At 40.0% G+C, this 18,886-nt stretch overlaps 1 protein-coding gene across 2 annotated transcripts in view; it reads right to left on the reverse strand.

Moving 5' to 3' along the window:
- Positions 1-88: 88 nt before the first annotated feature.
- antxrl (ANTXR like) overlaps positions 89-18,886 on the reverse strand; it is an 86,009-nt gene continuing 67,211 nt past the window's right edge. For both annotated transcript variants that reach the window (XM_018095867.2, XM_002940640.5), the window contains 6 exons: positions 16,691-16,786; positions 16,130-16,168; positions 6,121-6,219; positions 5,323-5,490; positions 5,167-5,247; positions 89-3,128 (listed from right to left, as the gene is read on the reverse strand). In XM_018095867.2, coding sequence (XP_017951356.1) covers positions 2,937-3,128; positions 5,167-5,247; positions 5,323-5,490; positions 6,121-6,219; positions 16,130-16,168; positions 16,691-16,786 — 675 coding nt within the window. In that variant the 3' untranslated portion in view covers positions 89-2,936. The remainder of the gene's footprint in view (positions 3,129-5,166; positions 5,248-5,322; positions 5,491-6,120; positions 6,220-16,129; positions 16,169-16,690; positions 16,787-18,886) is intronic.

Below are 18,886 nucleotides of genomic sequence, written 5' to 3' on the forward strand. Positions count from 1 at the left end.
TTTGGCCCTGGCTCCGTGTCTTCGTAGAAGATTAAATATCACTTTTCTCATCACATTATGTACTACTGATCACATAGAACAGGAAGGATGCAATGAAATCTCTTTTATTGACAATGTTTATTGACCATTAGATAGAAAATGATTATAATGTGATTTGTATATACATGTACCTGGATGTTGTTGAAGACTATGAAATATTGGCATATACCACCTTCCTGCTTACTCTATGATTTACAAGTGGAGTAAAAAGCGTTCTTATTCATTTTCTTAAAGGAGATGTAAACCAAAAATACATTTTACCTACTGAAGAAAAACCTTAATTCTAATTAACTTGCCATTAAAAAAAATTTAGTAAATATTTTTTTAATGTTCTAAAAGTTATTTGTAAATATAATTGCTGCCACTTTTTATCATTGGCACTGCTTTTTCTGACTATACTAAAAAGTCAGAAGAAGCAGTAGCAGAAGCAGAAGCCAGCTGATAAACAGACATGTGAATATGAATGCAAGACACTGTACAAAACTGGAGCCTTGGAAGAAGAAGAGCTAACTTCTGCTAAATTATTTCAAAAGTCAGAGCCTGTCTTACAGAAAGGGGTAGACATATACTGCATTAGATTGCAATTATAATTGCAAATCACTTTAAAACCATTGAACATTTGTGTGCTTACACCCCCCTTTAAGCCAGCTTGCATGTCAGATGTCATAAGCTTGCAAACATATTTTAATATTTTAAAAAGCTACCCAAGTAATTATGAAATTAAAGCATACATATACACAAAAATAACAGGCAAAAAAGATCGCTCCAGGTGCGATGCAGAAAAAAATACAGCATAAGGCAGAAGGTGAAAAATAAACTATATATATATATATATATATATATATAAAAAATAAAAAGAGCATAAAGGAAATAAAAAATACTCCCTAGGGAACTTTGTATCAAACTTAATATGAACATGTCACTTTGATCTTCTATTCTGTTTGGCAGCATCTGCTGTAAGACACAAAGCAGATTCTGGTTTTAATACAAATCTCTTGGAAAGAGAATTAAGGATGTGGCCAGAAGATGTAACCTTCTTATGGTCAAAGCCCAGCAATGAATAGGACTACCATCTGCTGCAGGATATTATGCTACCAGTGTTGTTTTTTTATGCACTGCCCATAAGTCAGAGGTTCTCATTACGATAAACTGATATAATTGCATGAAATTTGGTGTCAGATGCATTCTTTCATCATTGATATACAAAAGTGACATTCAGACCCTAGTACAAAGATGAAAAAAATATTTTAAAAAAACAATGCTGAAACCAAATATCAGAAAAAAAAATGTAAAATATTTATGTTACTGTGTGGCTGATTTTCACCCTAAGAATGAAAATACTTCTGGGTTGCTAGTTCAAAAGAACAGGCATCCCATCAACCAGCTGTGAAAAGGAGTAGAAACATTTGCTTATTAGTAAAAAAAAAAAAAATGAGATCATCATTTATTTGGAAACAACATGGTTACAGATTTGTGCTGCAAAAAAAGGGCGTGGGAATGTACCACAGCAGAACTACAATTTTCTGAATCTTAATAAAGACCACAGTTGAGTTAGAATTATAGGAATTCAAGTTAAACATCTGCTGGTCACCAGCAACTTGATTCTCCATATTTAACATTTATAAAGGAATTTTTATTTAAGCAAAGGCAGGGCTACAGTTACTTAATGTCTTGCTTATTTTATACAGAAAATACTTGGCTTTTCCAAAAACAAATGCATTCCTTTAAATAGGAGTCTTCAATGAAGATTTCCCAAAAGGACGTACTCTGAATCTCCATGTCATAGCTCCCACCTACAGGGGAAGGTAAACATTTCAGCACAATATAAATTACTCTTACTGAACCAGCAGTACCACTAATTTTTCTTTGCTTTTCTTATATTCTGTACAGAACCTTCACTGTTTCACATACATATTTATCATAGAAAATACAATAAACATAACTTGCACCATCCAACTACACAGAAGGCTCTAGCTGTATTCAACTGCTGGACTGGAGGCTAGAACCCCACTGCCAAGCCCTGAGCAACATACAAGATAACGTCGTTCTCTTCCACTGTGCAATTACATAAGATTCAGAGTTGAAGAAGTCACATGAAAAACAGAGACTTTATACTATATACAACATATACCTGTATGGCAATAAAGGAGATGAGTAAGTGTGGAATGTTATGAGGTCAGGCTGTAACCTGAGCACAAATTGGGCTGATTTTGCTGGCCAGCAACAAACTCAATTTGCCTTATCTTAAAAATCAAGACACAGAATAAATAGACTGGATTCAAATAACCCATTTCCCGCCAGAAATACCAGCATTGTATTACAACAATGATTCACGTGCAAGTCATTCTAGCAGTAAAAGTGTTAATGACAGCTGCATGGTCAAAGATGGTAGACTTTCTGGACAGCAAAAATTTCACTCTGGCAAACTATGAACTGTTTTTCTTATGCCCAACTTGTATGTTTTTGTGCAAAGTTACAGGACCTCTATGAACTGCAGTCACAATGTTCTGCTAATCTTCACCATTTACATTGTGACATCAAATAATCTACTATACTTTTATCCCAAAATGACTGGATGCTATACCAGCAGTGGTCCTCAGTCATTCTGATTCAGATAAAAAAAATTGCCTTTTTTCAACAAATAAAGAGGTGGCTTCAGACCAGGTTTTGCCCTCAGTTGCGATTATATATATATATATATATATATATATATAACCTATTGTATTGCAAACCAGTGATACATTGTATAGTATAATTTGAAGAAGATTATTTTGGAGATTGTTAGTCAAAGTGCAGTTTGTTCATCTATTTGCCCAGAGCTACACTGGGGTATCGGCCATGCAGCTGCCAGAATTATACCAGTTTCAGTCCAACAATAATAACACTGAAGATTGGGCTCAATTAACTGGATGAGGAGGTGGACGAGCAGGTGGAGGTCCTGGAGGCACCCGTGAAGGTGGAGGTCCTGGTGGTGGATGCCTTTGTGGAGGAGGCTTATGAATATTATTTGTTGTCGGGTTGGTGGCAGATGGTGTATAGATAGTTGATGTGCCATCAGCTTTCACTCTTGTAAAATTAATACAGCGTCCCTGTTAAAAAACTTGTCTTGTAAATGATAAACATGCATAATCAAGGCTATATAATAATAACTTCATTATGCAAACATTTTCGGCATAACTCTATTTATATCTTTTTGTTTTATTTGGGCTTACTAACTAACAATTTGGCACTAATTGTAAGAAAATAAGTTTCGTTGTGACAAACATATTTTCCCTACTAGTTTTCAGTGATATTTTGAGATATTTTTTATCTAACTAAATGGCCAAAGTGTCTTCCATATTAATTAACTGGCTTTGGTTTGCATATGTGGTCCTTTCAGGTGACAGTACATTAGGTGGTCTAGACAACTGTTTTATTAATATCTTTGTAGATTTCTGCAGACAAAGCAAATAAGACTGTTTTATGAGGGATGCATAGATCCTGGCTGGCTTGGCCCAGGACTGTTGGTTTCATATACTTCTCCACCACCTAACATACAGCAGAGGAAATGCCACATGCCTCATAGCCCTAAATGATTTAGCAGCATATGATGCTTCCTCATTTCAAACTTTCATGGAAATATCCTGTGATATTAACACTGCATGCAAATTTTCAGCATGTAATTAATGTGTAAGGTACCAGAGAATCAAGGCCCAAGTGTGGGAAGAGTGTAGTAAGATGCACCTTGTACCAGTCTGGGTTTTGTATACAACAGGAATCCTCTGTCTGTGTGTCTGCTCTTCCTGTCACAAACTATTACTTGCTGTCACAGGACCCTCTAACAACCCTGAAACAGCAGCTAAATATTCAGCAGGGTGTCAGACCTTTTAAATAAGCATGCTTAACCTAAGGAAACATATGCACAACTGTAATTATATGAGTACTGAACAAACAATTCTCACACACAAATTTATAATTACAATTTGAATGTGGCAAAAAAAAAAAAATAAACATTAAAACATGTATTATGAGTTTTATTTTTGGATACCTAAGCATGGTCCTAAGTTCTATGTGTAAGTTATTTCCCTTTCCAGGTTAAAAGCAAATTCCTTTGTAGTTCTAGAAATGCCCAATAGGTGTCAGTTTACTCCAGTATAAAAGGAAGAGGATTCAAGTGCTCGGGGTCTTTCCTGGGACCTCACCTCACTGGGGGGTGGTTACAGGTTAGAAAATTTAGGGTTAGACTAGTTCTGTAATAGTCACTCCAGGAGTGAAAGACACCGGATAGATAGTATGAGCAGCTCAAAGCTCCAACAAGGAAAATAGAAGGTTAAGACTACTGTAAAGCCAGACTACCCTGGAGATCTGCACTAAGGCAGGGGATACCACCTCTGAAGGTATACCACCGCAAGTGTGAGTTTAGTCTAATATATTTGCTGCCTGTGATTGTATATAAAATTGTGCTTAATATACTATTGAAATGTTGTCGTGTCGTGTCGTGCATTGATACTAACAGATGCCACATCCTTTAGTGCTTGCACAGAAAGCACTTCTGTCTGGGGTCTGGTTGCACTTCAACCTCACACTGAATAAAAAATGCAGTGTAAGCAAGGTACAGAGTGCAACATAAGCAGGCATAGGCAAGAACTGTCCTTACCACTATAGGGCAGGTGGTACAGGACTCCATTGTAGCCTGCATCCGTAGATGCTCCTAAACTTGTGTGTCTCAAAGACGCACAAGTTAGGACATGGGAGAGAGTGGATTTGACTATGTGCCTCCAACTTTCTGAACACAGGCAGGGCTGTATTCATGGAGCAGCTGCACAAAACAGAGTGAAGAGACATGCAGCAATTTAAATTTGGTAGAAAGCAGGGTGCAAAGTGAAAAAATATGGTAGATTTGTACACCCCAGCTTCCACTTTTTAAAATTATCTTTTTTTTGTAACTTATCTTTTTTAAGATTTACAAAAATGTCACAAATCATATAAGAACAGTTCACATCATATGACATGTTCTGCAAAATTGCATAAGATGTAGCATTGATCTGCTTTCTGTTCTTTACTGTGTAGGACCTTTCTGAAACTTATGACCTTTATGACCATAACTACCCTCAACTATTTTACATATGGATTAATAAATGAACTTACCTTATCTCCAGCCTGGGGCCTCATTAAAGACACCTGGTCATAGCCTCTTCGTAGGAGAGCCCACAATGCATCTAGTTTGCCCTAGATACAAATGTATAAGGATGAATAACCTAATTGATACACTTGAAATAATCCATAAGGAGAAAAGGTTATTACTTTTATTGGACTGTACCACTTTCTCTGCTGTGGAAATCTACGTGCAGAGTTCTTCTTTGGCTTAGGCTCCCATGGTTCAAATTCCTGCTCTGGTAACTTTATAATGGCATTTTTGGGTTTTTCCAGCTTGGCCCCCTCTTCTGTTGAACCCTTATCTCCCCATCTTACCTGTAACATAAAAAGTAAAACAAAAATATTTATCATTAAATTATGAAAGTCTTTATAAACTGGGACAAACAATATAATTGAATAAAATGTGGCTGATTGCCCTTTTTATTTTTAGCAGTGTGTCAGACTAGAAATTTGTCCCCTATAAAACAATGAAAACCAAAATGTAGACACTTACTTTATAGATTTTTGTTGCCCACCACACTATTTTGCATGTTGCACTACTAATTTTAAAAATGGCCCTCTTTAACATTAGAATATTTACACTGCAAATACAAGACGTAAACAGGGACAGCAATAACGTGTCAAAACATCTCTTTATGATATAACAAATCTACCTAGCTTTACCAAATTTACCAAGTTATAGACAGTGATGTAATGTTAGGGAGCTACTGGGGGGGGGGGGGGGGTAGGAGCAGCTTGCACCCTCAACAGCACATCACACCTCCCCTACATGCACTAGCTTGTGACAGGTGGCAAGGGACCATGGTGTAACCATACAGCAGACCTAGGTACTCTATAGTAGTTATGCCACTGATTATAAAGCAATCATATTTCATGAATTCCACTGAATCATCTTAGCTGTCTTCATATTTTTAACAATAGATTTTTTTAGACTTGTCTGATTACCTCCATCCTTTTAATTCCTCCTACTCCTCTTCCTCCATAATAAGAAGCATCTACAGTGGGCCACTTTTTTTTAGGTAAGCCATCCTCATCATCAGATTCCTGTAAAATAAATAAATAAGTTTTTTTTCTGAAGTTGTGAAAAAATGCTTGATTCATTTCAGCTTTTTCCATTAGCTATATGTGACTGGTATTACACATACAATTTTTTGTTTTGAAATATCAGACATGGCAGAGATTACATTCATAACAATTTAAGAAAAAAAACAGATAGCATGAAGATCTAGTCTGAGAACCAAAACAAGGAAAGAAAATGTTTCCCATAAAGTTAAGGGATTCTGTTAATAACCCTAAAAGGGGAAGTTCCCTCCTGTTATGTACCTAATGCCAAAATAAGCTTTTTTGCAATAGGAATTTAATTTTGAAAAATTCTTCACCTTGTTGTATATATTGTGATAAAGACAATGCTTACCTGATAAACGGTACTCTTGTCCCTAAATTGGACTAGAAGAGAAAGGGCAGCATCAGCTTCTATTACTAAGGATGCCCCATCTCTTACTAACTCATTGGCATAGTATTAATTGTATTGGCTGCAATAAGAATAAGACTATATAGAAGAGCAAGGAGGGAGCAGGCATGGCTGTACTACTGGAAGATTGTATGGCCCCATCTCCTCCAGGAAAAGCATCTGATGGTGTATAGGTAATGGTATTGTTTTGTACTTTTATATAGCAGATAGAGATACACTCAGGTGCCCAAAATCAAATCATGTGGCAACACCTCTGACACCCTTAGGTGTTGTGTCATAAATACATATAAGTATCAAAAAATCCATTCTTGACAGGTACCGTATGTAATTTTATTCAGTGACCAAATTAGTAGCCAGCATAAACCTGCAAACTGAATTCTTATAAGTGCCTTTCTCAAGGTGTTTTTGACATGCTTGAGTTTTTGTTTTCTGCAGGAGCAGCTGTTAAACTACAACTTTCTGCATGTCTTGGCTTAATAATAACAGAGGAGTATACTGGAAACTGTTAGTTAGTTACACTTTCCAGCCTTCAAAACTGCACCTTTTTACAAAAGGAGCTTAGCATAATGCACTAAATCAACTGAATTAGTTGCAACATTCACATTAAATGAGTAAGTATAATGCAATACATGTGACATTGGGCAACAGAGATTTCAACAGATGATGCACAGCCCCTATTAATGTTTCAAAGTTGAAGGTTGAAGAGTTTCCTGAGGAGAACAGAAGTATTGACTTTATCATGCTGGTAGAGCCCTTAAAGTGATAATGCACCCTCTCATTTGCATTCATGGAATCTGTCTGTTTCCACTGATAAACCACTAGATACAGGTGGATTTCACTTGTTACCGTAATTATAGGAAGTGATAGGCTACATAGGCTTGTAAGGCTACTTTTTCACTAATTGAAAAAAATGACCGGAATATATACATACTGCGGTCATTTTTTTCAATTCGTGAAAAAGTAGCCTTACAAGCCTATGTAGCCTATCACTTCCTATAATTACGGTATGCTAACAGCCTAAATCCTAACTGTGGGTTGATAATCACCTGATTCTATTTTGACTGGGTGTTAACGCTCAGTTTAGCAGACTTAGGCTGATGCCACACGCGGCGTAGGGCTGATTTTTTCAGCAAGCGGAAAAACGCTTGCCGAAAAATCAGCCCTTCGCCTGCTACTTGTGCCTGTACCCGAATGAATGGGATACGCTTGGGTGCAGGCACATGTAGCCGATATACGCACGAAAACGCGAGAGAATGCAAAGTCTCGCGTTTTCATGCGTATATCGGCTACATGTGCCTGCACCCGAGCGTATCCCATTCATTCGGGTGCAGGCACAAGTAGCAGGTGTAGGGCTGAATTTTCGGCAAGCGTTTATCCGCTTGCCAAAAATTTCAGCCCTACGCCTCGTGTGGCATTAGCCTTAAGGTATGGAGATCCAAATTACAGAAAGACCCCTTATCCAGAATTCTGCTAGGTCCCGAGCATTCTGGATAATGGGTTTCATACCTGTACCACCATTATGTTTGGTGCTATTGCTAAAGAGCAGGCTATGGTTATTAGTCAGGTTAGTGTTGCCTTGTGTTAGGCAACCATCATTATATTGTGACTGCAATCTGATGTTTATGACTGATTGAAAGTAAGTGTGAAGAACTATTAATTATAAAAATTAATGACAGGATGAGTGAATTGTAATGGTAGTATCTGAGGGGTGATTGAGATGGTGATGATTATGATGAGTGAGATGAAACAGTGTGGCTGACAAATTTGCTGCTGTAAGTTAAATGCCTGCAAGACAATTATTTTCAAGGGAGAACATTTTCAGCCTTATCTGGGGAATTTTTCAAATTTTTTATGCTGTAATCTGTACTCATGCGGTATAATGTAAGTAAACTTACACATTACAGCCTATGTGAGCGAATGGTGCTGTGGGATCAGGGGGACAGGTTATGGAGGTGCATGCGCACACACACACACACACACAGGGCACACCTGCCATCTTGATGATCACCAGATAAATTATGACGGCATCAGGTGTTTACAATTTAGCTGAATGTAACTAAAGGAGGCCCTTTTTTCAAATATAGACTAAAGCTGGCCATACACGCACCGATAATATCGTATGAAACCTTGTTTGTATGATATTCGGTGTGTGTATGGCAAGTCGGCGAGTTGACCGATACTGCAGGAGGCTGCTGTTATCGGTCGACTCGCATATCGGGCGGGTTAAAAGATTTTGATCGGGCGACATAGAAGGCACCTGAGCAAAATCTGCCTTCAGGGCTAATTCGCCAGAAGGAGGTAGAAATCCTATTGTTTCTACCTCCTTATCTGCCGTTTCAGCCCTGAACGTTAGTGGCGGATTGAACGATCTTTGAAAAGATCGAAAATCACCACGTGTGCGACCACCTTTAGCGATTAAGTACACCAAAGACATGTTTACCTTATAGGCACAAACATTAATAAAGGCTTGCCTTGTCCTTTAAAAACATTGAGGATAAAGTTTTGTATTGATAATGCTCATTGGGGGGGCGTGTCCAGCCAAGCATGGAGCAAGGTGCATTTCTTGGCGCTCCTGGGGTCTGGCCGTGCTGAGGAACACAAACAGGTGATACCCCCTCACAATACTCACTCCACCATAGCAAAAGGGTCCCCCTGCCTTCCCTCTCCTACCCGCCGCATCGGGAAAGCTTCTAGGTGTCGCTGCAGCAAAGATCCGACTGCAGCCTAGGCGCGCCACGGAAGCCGCGGACTAAATTTTGAGGGCCTACCCGCGATAGTGGCACAGCGGCGCGGAACGCGGGTCTTTACACCCTGGAACAGCCCAAAACCTCCAGGAGCTGCAAATAAGAGGAGCGTGAGTAAACCCTGACCCCGGGGACGCACTTCATCCCCATCATCAACCCCAACCCAGGGCAGCAACGTGCTCCACTTCAAGCCCCACTCCAAGCCTTTGACAGCCTGACACAAAGCTGTAAAGGCTGCAGATCATAAGATAAAGATAAATAGCAGAGGCCCACCTACGTAGTCTCAAGTGTGACAATTGGAAACTAGTATCTATTGAATAGGGGTCCAGCCCTGAGATGGCGAACTGACCCTCAAGATATAACAGCACCACGCACAGAGCGTTCCTTCTTTATTATTTCTGCCAGACAGACCCACCAGCAGTACCAATATATATAACTCAACATTGTCTGTAATACCTATCACTACAATGGGGAAACATTCTCAAAAGCAAAAGACAGAAGCTGCCACACGATTGGAGCGCTTGCTCGTACTGAACCACAGAGCTCCCAATCTATCTCACCCAATAACTCGCTTCCACCATCACTAGGAATGGAATCGGAGACACCAGAACCATCACCAAGTGAACTCCTCTCAGCAATAATTGAAAGTCGTACCGCTACAACATCACAACGATAATGCTCATTAAAAGTGCTTACATCAAATGATGCTCCCTACACTTCCACACAATCATGCTTGCTGTTGTTATGTTTGTCCCGCATGCTTTTGCAAATTGTTTGCAAGTCTATTGATCCTGGGGAAATCTGGAGCAACCACCAATATGAGGGCAGAAGGAGCTCCAATGACTCGTGTCAATAGATCGATCATACCTGATGAATCACAACTATGAAAAATTTCTGCACATTTGTGCCTTATTCATGTTATTGCCTAATTACACGTGTTTTTATGCGTTACAGTGTCAGATACATGGCAACCTCAGTTACAGGGTAAACAATATGTTCCATTAAAGGAACAGTAACACCAAAAAATGAAAGTGTATAAAAGTAATTACAATATAATGTACTGTTGCCCTGCAGAAAGACTACTATAGTTTATATAAGTAAGCTGCTGTGTAGCCATGGGGGCAGCCATTCAAAGGAGAAAAAGCACAGGTTACTTAGCAGATAACAGATAAATCCCCATTATATGGGGCTTATCTACTAGTTATCTGCTATGTAACCTGTGCCTTTTCTCCTTTTTTCCAGCTTGAATGGCTGCCCCCATGGCTACACAGCAGCTTATTTATATAAACTATAGTAGTCTTTCTGAGGCAAACACACCAGTTGTAGCAATGCAGTTGTGGCAAGTAATGTCCTATGCTAACTTACATGGGTCCCCAAAAACTAGAAAAAGAAAACTGATTTAATCCCCTTGGAACAGGCTATGCAAGCTGTGGTGAAAGTATATGGTTTAGGGTAGTGATCCCCAACCAACATGTTGCTCACCATCCAATTGGATGTTGCTCCCAGTGGCTTGAAGGCAGGTGCTTATTTTTGAATTCCTGGCTTGAAGGCAAGTTTTAGTTGCATTAAAATCCATGTGTACTGCCAAACAGAGACTTCTGTAAGCCAGTCCACATAGGGGCTCCTATAGCCAATTACAGCCCATGTTTGGCACCCCCTGGAACTTTTTGAATGCTTGTGTTGCTCTTAAAGGACAAGGAAAGTCAAAATCAATTAAGCACACTATTCAATAGTACTACTATCGCTATGTAGAAACGCTATATTTCTGGCTTGCCTAGAGAAAGATTTACTGAGATACACTTACTACATACTACAGACTATTTTCAGTGAACAGCGCCACCATCTTTAATAGGGATGCCCACTTCCTGAAGCATTTGCAGGCTGTGTCTTTGTTATCCCACGCCACCCGGCCCCCGCTCCCCTCTCCTCGCTCCACGCTCTTGCACAGACACCAACCTGCACAGTCACACCAAACCCCCGCTCCCCTTCCGTCCCCGCACCTGCTTGCTGCGTCCCCGCTACTGCACAGACTGAAGAAACTCTGTCTCCCCGCGCACGCTCCCCTTCAGCACAAGCAGGCGTGCTCCGGTTGCCATGGTGACGTGCTGCCTGCTTGTGCCGAAGGGAGCGCGCGCGGGGAGACAGAGTTTCTTCAGTCTGTGCAGTAGCGGGGACGCAGCAAGCAGGTGAGGGTACAGGGGGGGAGCGGGGGGGTTGGTGTGACTGTGCCGGTTGGTGTCTGTGCAGGAGCGTGGCTGAAGGGGGGCTCCTGCTTGTTGCTGCATAGGGTCGTTTGCGCATGCTCCGCCTACAGTCCTGGTCGTAGAGTTGTTGCAGGAGCGATGCATTATGGGAATCCTCTTAACCCAGCTCAGTGTTTTTTTTTCCTGTTTGGCTTCTGATCATCTAAACAATTGCAATTTGGGGAGACTTAAGGCCCCCATACATGGGCCGATAGAAGCTGCCGAGATCGGTCCCTTGGACCGACTCAGCAACTTATCTGCCCGTGTAGGGGCAGAAACGAGCGGGCTGGCCGACCGATATCTGGCCTGAAATTGGCCAGATGTCGATCAGCCAGGTTAGAAAATCCAGTCAGATCGGGGACCGCATCGGCTCGTTGATGCAGTCGCCGAACCGACTGCCCCATGGCAGTTGCTACCCGATATCGCCCACCCGTAGGTGGGGATATCGGGTGATGATCCGCTCGCTTGGCGACATCGCCAAGCAAGCGGATCTGCCCGTGTATGGCCAGCTTTAAGGGCACTATTGAGACAACTGAAGGTAAGCCTGCAGCTTGAGATTAACTCTTTGGTAGCCTTTCCTTCTCCTTTAAAGTATGTGTATTTTCATTTCGTTTTGTTCCTACACAGAGGACCTTTATCAAGATAAACAGTTCCCTAATAAATATTAGGGAACTGTTTATCTTGATATATAAATACTCACACACACACACAAATACACAATTATATACAAAACTAACTGCAGCCCTGTAAAATTCAGTTTGTGAATTCTAAAGCTGCGTCCTCTTGTCACTTTCTATGTGAAAAAGATCTTGACAAAAAGTAAATATGTCCTTTCACAAGCACCTTTTCTACAATAACCCCAACTTTCATAGACTTTTCTTTCATATGTAGGCAGTTACTGCAAGCAGTCAGAAGCAAAGCAGATTACTAAACAATTTAATACATATATGCCAGCCTGAATTTAGTATATAGTTTACCACTGCTTTATACATTGTGGATGTTACAAACAAAACATACATTGCTTTCTGAGTTAACTGTATAGCTATTTCATTGAAAATCTCCAATGTTTAATTAGCAGACTGATACTGTACATTCAATATGTTGGTTAACTAAAAGTAAGATCTCTAAAGTAGCAACATTTAATATCAATTTATATAATTTTAAAAGTAGGTCTGGAAAATGGTGGTTAAGGGATGGGGGTATGACAGGAAATCAGAGTATAGAGTGTGAGTCTAGTTGTGCTCTGGCAGGAGGAGGGGAGATATAATGTACTAGGTTATGAATGAGGATTTTGTTGGATGTGACATGAATAGCAGAGAAGGGAGTCTAACTAAATGGATTAACCCCTTCTAAAACTGAAATCTGTGTTTTGACAGGATACGGATAATAATCATATGTTTTGAGTTTTTTAAATTATTTCTATTACATTTTTTATATGCTGAACATTCACATACTTATACTTACTTATAAGTATGTGATAAGACTGTGATTCATAATTTCTGTGAGAATATTTTTTTTTACTGTTCATATGTTCAAGAACTTCTATGAATATTAGCTCATAATTCTTTTTGTTCCTAAAATTATATTGATGTCCACCGAACTATATTCATCTATTCATTTCCACCAACTATATTCTTCTATGTTCTGAACCAGTTAGACTGGCACACAGAAAGGGCTTGTTCCCACTGCAGACTTGAGTTCAGGACATTTGATTTCACTAGTCAAGTCAGTGGTTGCAAGCACTTACATCAATCTACATTACAGGCAGCTGATCTAACAGCATTTAGACCAATAGAGTCATTTACAATAGCTAGGTGGAGGGCTACAGGCTAAAAAGTTGGCAAGTATTATGCCTAATAAATTTGCTGAATGAACAAACACATTTTGTAAAATGTACAGCCAGGAACAAAAACTACATAGCCCACCCATAATGCTAAAATCATGCAATGCAGTCACTGCGTTTCCCCAGAGTAGCAGTGAATGGTCTCAGTGTTTGGTTTAACCTTGCTGTTAGTATATGTGGCAGCTAAAATTATTAATTAACAGCATACTTTAAATGACATACTTGCATTTTTAATTGCAAAAAAAAAAGTTATGCAATGTTTGGAATACATAGATGGCCAGGAAGTGCAAGTGCCCCCAGTGCTTTTCATCATCTGCTGCATCCAAGCTTGCACGTTGTACATAAATATGCAAATCTAGTTTGTACAAAGTGTTAGAGTATAAAGAACCAGGGACTCTGTTTTCATCACAAAGGCCTAGGGCGCCACAAATTTAGGTGCGCCGCACAGAAACCTCTCCCCACTGCTCCGTATGGGAGTTTAAAAGATCGCTGTCACTCTTGCGCATGCCTGGGGTGGGGGGAATGGGGCCCCGTGTTTCGCACATGCGTGCATGGGGTGCGGAGGGGGACGAATGAGGCCTCGGGGTGCCGGTCAAGAAATCCGGTGCTGAGTGCAGGCACTTGTAGCCGAAATACACATAAAAATGTGAGACTTTGCATTCTCTTGCATTTTATGTTATGTGCCTGCACCCGAGTGTATTCCATTCATTTGGGTGCAGGCACAGGTCGGAGGCATATGGCGGTATTTTCAATAAGCGTTTTTCAGCTTGCCGAAAATAGACACCATATTCCTGGTCTGACATTAGCCTAAGGCTCCTGAACTTCATTTTGTTGTTTTTTAAATTTTGAAACATTTTATTGTGTAGATCTCAAGTTTTTCCTTTCAACTTTAATTGAAATCAAATTACTATAGTCACAGACCCCGGCAAAGAGGCTGCAGTATGAATGACACATATCACATAAAACAGCAATAACATCCTGTAAGATCTAAATCAAGTCAGTTGTGTTTGTAGATACAACACTAAGTAAATCCTGGAATTACAAGGCTTGCCTTAATTTCAAATGTTTTTCACTAAAAATATTTTCATTATGCCATTCTTCCTTTGGTTAGCTATGTTATCAATTATGCTAACAATATACTCAAACCAAAAATATATTTGATCTATACTACAGCAGCACAATAAAAAAGCTGAGGCATAAATACAGGGTGTAATATTAAATATAGTAGGTAACAGCTGATGCACGGAATTGCTGCTAGGTAGCAATATTAAATGCATTAAATAAAAGTTGTTGTCCACCTAAGAAAGGAACCTTAGGAGAAAGAAAGGTAAAAACTAAGTAACCTTTATCAGAAAGGTCTATGTAAATACAGCCATAAGCACTCACAGAAATGTTGCACTGACTTCTCTGTCAAAAGATTTCTTGTGTCTGTAATTAATGTGTAAGCAGTAATTAACCTTTAATCACGTCACCTACACCAGGAAACACAAAGAGTGCTGGGAGTTGGAACAATCAACTCTTTATTTCTTTCTTCACCAAAGTGCACACCAATAAAGCCCTTGCTCTTCAACCACAGGCACACAGATCATAACACAACAGGATACAGTTTACAGTTACCCATGCCAGATTAGTGTAACAGTCAGGGTGCAAATCTTTTCCCCAGGCAAGTTTACTTTCTGGTCCCTCCAGTGTTCCCTGCCACTCTCACCATCAGCCTCCAGTGCCTTCATAGGGGTCCAGTCAGCACTCCCCCCCCCTTTACAGGGCTTAGCCCAAAACACCAGCCTTGCCAGGTGCTCTGCAGTGGAAGTCCAACATTGTTTGCCACTACTTGTCGAATCCCAGAAGGCCTTCCTACACCCTCACTATCCACTTCAACCCTGACTGGCGGGGTACCCGCTGGGAAGCTACTCCCACTCACTCCTGGGTGGGGCTTTTTAGCTGCCCATTCTCACTAACCTGGGCTTCCTCACACCATTACAGTGTGCTATAACACAAGCTAGGCCCTCGCTAGCTAGTTTGCCTACCTCTTCCTGTTTTAGTCCCTTCTGCCGGGCAGATGACTTCCCGCGTGTGCCTGTTTCCCATGACACATTCTCCTTGCTCTGCCACTACCCTCCTTTTATACCCTTTTCAACTCCTCCTTCTGGGACTTTCCCAACACTCACTAACTCCCTCTAGCTCCCTCTAGAGGCCCCTATATTGTAATTACAACTAGAACCTTTTTACATGACCCACTAGCTCCACCTTGTGGCCACAGCTAGAAATTACCCTATAATTATACTAACACTCTTTTCCACCCCCTTACAAATGTGCCAGAGGCACGCAGCTTTCTGCTTTCACCCCTCTCCTGCTCCCCCCTCCCTCAAGAATACTAAGAACTCACTCCCCCCCCCTTAGGAATGTGGATCTGAGCCAATCAGCAGGAAGCTGACTCAAACTGAGCATGTACAGGTCAGTGTTTTTTCTTCCTGTTTGGAATCTGAACAGGTGAAATAGGGAGACTTAAGGGCACTACTGAGACAACTGAAGGTATGTCTGCAGCTTGAGATTAACTCTTTATTAGCCTTTCCTTCTCCTTTAATATACTAGTAATTTAACATTTTCAACACTCAGCATGAGTCTGGTGGATAACACAATACTGGATACTCACAGGCTCTGGAGGAGGAGGAGGAGGCGGCTCCTTAATAACCTATAATCAAAACAACTGATTAAATTAAATGTTGGGAAAGAATAACACTGCAAGCAAAATGTATAATTAGGTTTAATATAATAAAGCTCTTTATGATCATGCAGTTATTTTACCAGAGAACAATGCGAGATTTGAGCTAAAAAGATACCAGAATCTTTGAAGAAATAATGGAATATAGTGACTAGAGGGTTAAGAATACAGGTGGGATTGAACATTTGGGTGGGTCTGGGAAGGTTGTTATTATCTGTGAATTTAGAAGTAGTTTTATGCTTGGAAGAAAGTGCATATGTTGTTCTGTTCAATAAAAGGTAACATTTCTATTAAGTCTGGCCCTGTGCCCTTGAGTCTCTAGAGTTTTAACATTGCAACTGCTAATGGAATAGCGGTGATACCCCTTCCTATGAGCACCGAGATATTAAAAAGTTATTGACTGTTTTCTTGTATAATGTTAAAATTGGAGGTGGATGAAGTAGCATCAGGTAAGGCACAGCAGATGCAGATTGATCTACAAATATTACTCACCACAGTGCAGCAGAGTGGCCAGAACCACCAAAGCAGAGCCAGGAGAAGGAGCAGAAAGAGCACCAGCAGAGCAATGAAGAGAATGATCCCAGTGCGCTGAGTAATAAATGGAGCACAATTATTATTTGGATAGACACAAAAAAATGAACAAATAATGTGTAGATACCCGATTAATAGGTACATAGCTAGGGGCCTACCAACATTAAGCACAATTTAACCCCTCCATGCTTTGGCTAAACCTCTGTATAGTTTATTATTAATAATGTGCAACATGCAAGGTGGAAAATGTGGATGCAAATCGCAATGTATTTTACACAAAATACAGCTTTTTCCTTCAGGAATTCCAGTATCATTGTGGGCACCTGTTAACCAACACGCACTCTAACTTGTGCATAATTACAAATGTACTGTAGATGCAAATTAGTGTCTGCTTTGGTAAAACATACACAAGTTGGTGCATGTTCTTTTACTGCATTTGTATGTGAATACCATTACTTCCATTGTGTGCTATCAATAACATCATAAGCGTGTAATAAGAATTATAATAGTTGTATATGTGTGTTGGGGCAATTCTCTAAGTAAATATTGGAAATTTCCTCAAGGCAGGTGATAATTTCAAGATTTCCTTACTTTGTGCTGACTGTACTTTGCACCTGTGCCCATTAGAGCGTGATGGATAAGTCGTAAGGTGCATGAATCCAGTACCTTTGTGAATCATGTCCAAGCATGTGCAGTTCTGTATCAGTTTTAGCCCTTAGCACTGGTGTCCCAATACCTTGTACCCAGGACTGTATTTAGATTCAGTGCTTTCCTAGACCTCAACCTGCCCTCTCAGTCCTTGATCGGCATATTTAGCCACATTTAGCACAAGTACCTCATAATATACTGTGTATGTATATACATATATATGTATATGGTGTATTAAAAATGCATGAACAGCCAACATTACGTTTCGGTCCCCATTGGGACCTTTCTGAAGGCCTTGAGAAAGGTCCCGATGGGGACCGAAACGTAACGTTGGCTGTTCATGCGTTTTTAATACACAATTGATTGTTTTTGGAATATAACTCTGTGTTGCTGGTCTTTTTTGGATATATATATATATTATATACTTTATAATACAGGACTGATTCATAATTAAGATTCTCATTACATGGCAGCTCAGAAACCAGTGCACTTAGCATCAGAATGTAATAGTTTGCCTTGTAGCATCAGCTCCTATGACAAGAAAACTATATTTTCCTCTTGATAATTTGCAAGGACCCCTTAACTAAGCTTCGCAGCAGCTGCTCAGGGCCCCTCTATGCATGTGCAGTGTCACTCCTTACACAATCCAAGATGGTGGAACTCATGTGCACCTGTGCCTAATTCATTACTACTAGAGAGATGCTATACCTATAGGCTAGTGCAAGTTCAGAATATAAAATATGGCATTTCAAGCCACACTTATGTTTAGGATTTCTCTCTCGTTTAAGTAAATTACCCCTACTAAGTTTACCCAGATGCAGAAAACCTTCAACAATTAGCAGTTAGCATTTACTGATAACTGTTTAAAAACAGTGGTGCAACACTGCAGGCCAGGATCTCCCTGCAAAAAAATATTATTTGCGAGTCCCACCCTCCCCATGACAGAACAGCTAATTATCAAGGCGCATAAAATCAAAGGTCATCCAAAAATTTTAATGCGTCGCAGGTCATCCACAACCCTGTCCTCGCAGGCCCTTTTTGCTCCAGCTCACCCATGGGGTCTGCATCCTCTGTAGTTATGCCACTATGTTGAAAATTAAACATCTTATTGGTTGCTATAGGTTAGTGTACCTAGGCAAACTAGCAGGCATGTTTACTAAGATTGGAGATAAATATTACCTGTGATGTTGCCTAAAGCAACCAACCAGCAATTAGATTTAAATAGTCACCTACAACTTAGAAATCAAAGGAAAGATCTGTTGCTATGGACAATATCTCCAGTGATATTTATGTCCAATCTTAGTAAACACACCCTTAGTGCCTTTTATTGCAAAGGGGAAATTAAAATCTGAAAGATTTGATGCCGTTATGTATACCCACTGGAGCTATCTGAAAAATACTGTCTTTCCTTATCAAAATATACCCTATTTATCAAAGATTCTCAGAAACCCCAGATAAACTTTCTGAATTCCCATTGTTCCAATGTACTTAGTGTACAGCTAATATTTT

Source organism: Xenopus tropicalis, chromosome 7, assembly GCF_000004195.4.
Source record: "Xenopus tropicalis strain Nigerian chromosome 7, UCB_Xtro_10.0, whole genome shotgun sequence".
NCBI classification, from domain to species: domain Eukaryota; kingdom Metazoa; phylum Chordata; class Amphibia; order Anura; family Pipidae; genus Xenopus; species Xenopus tropicalis.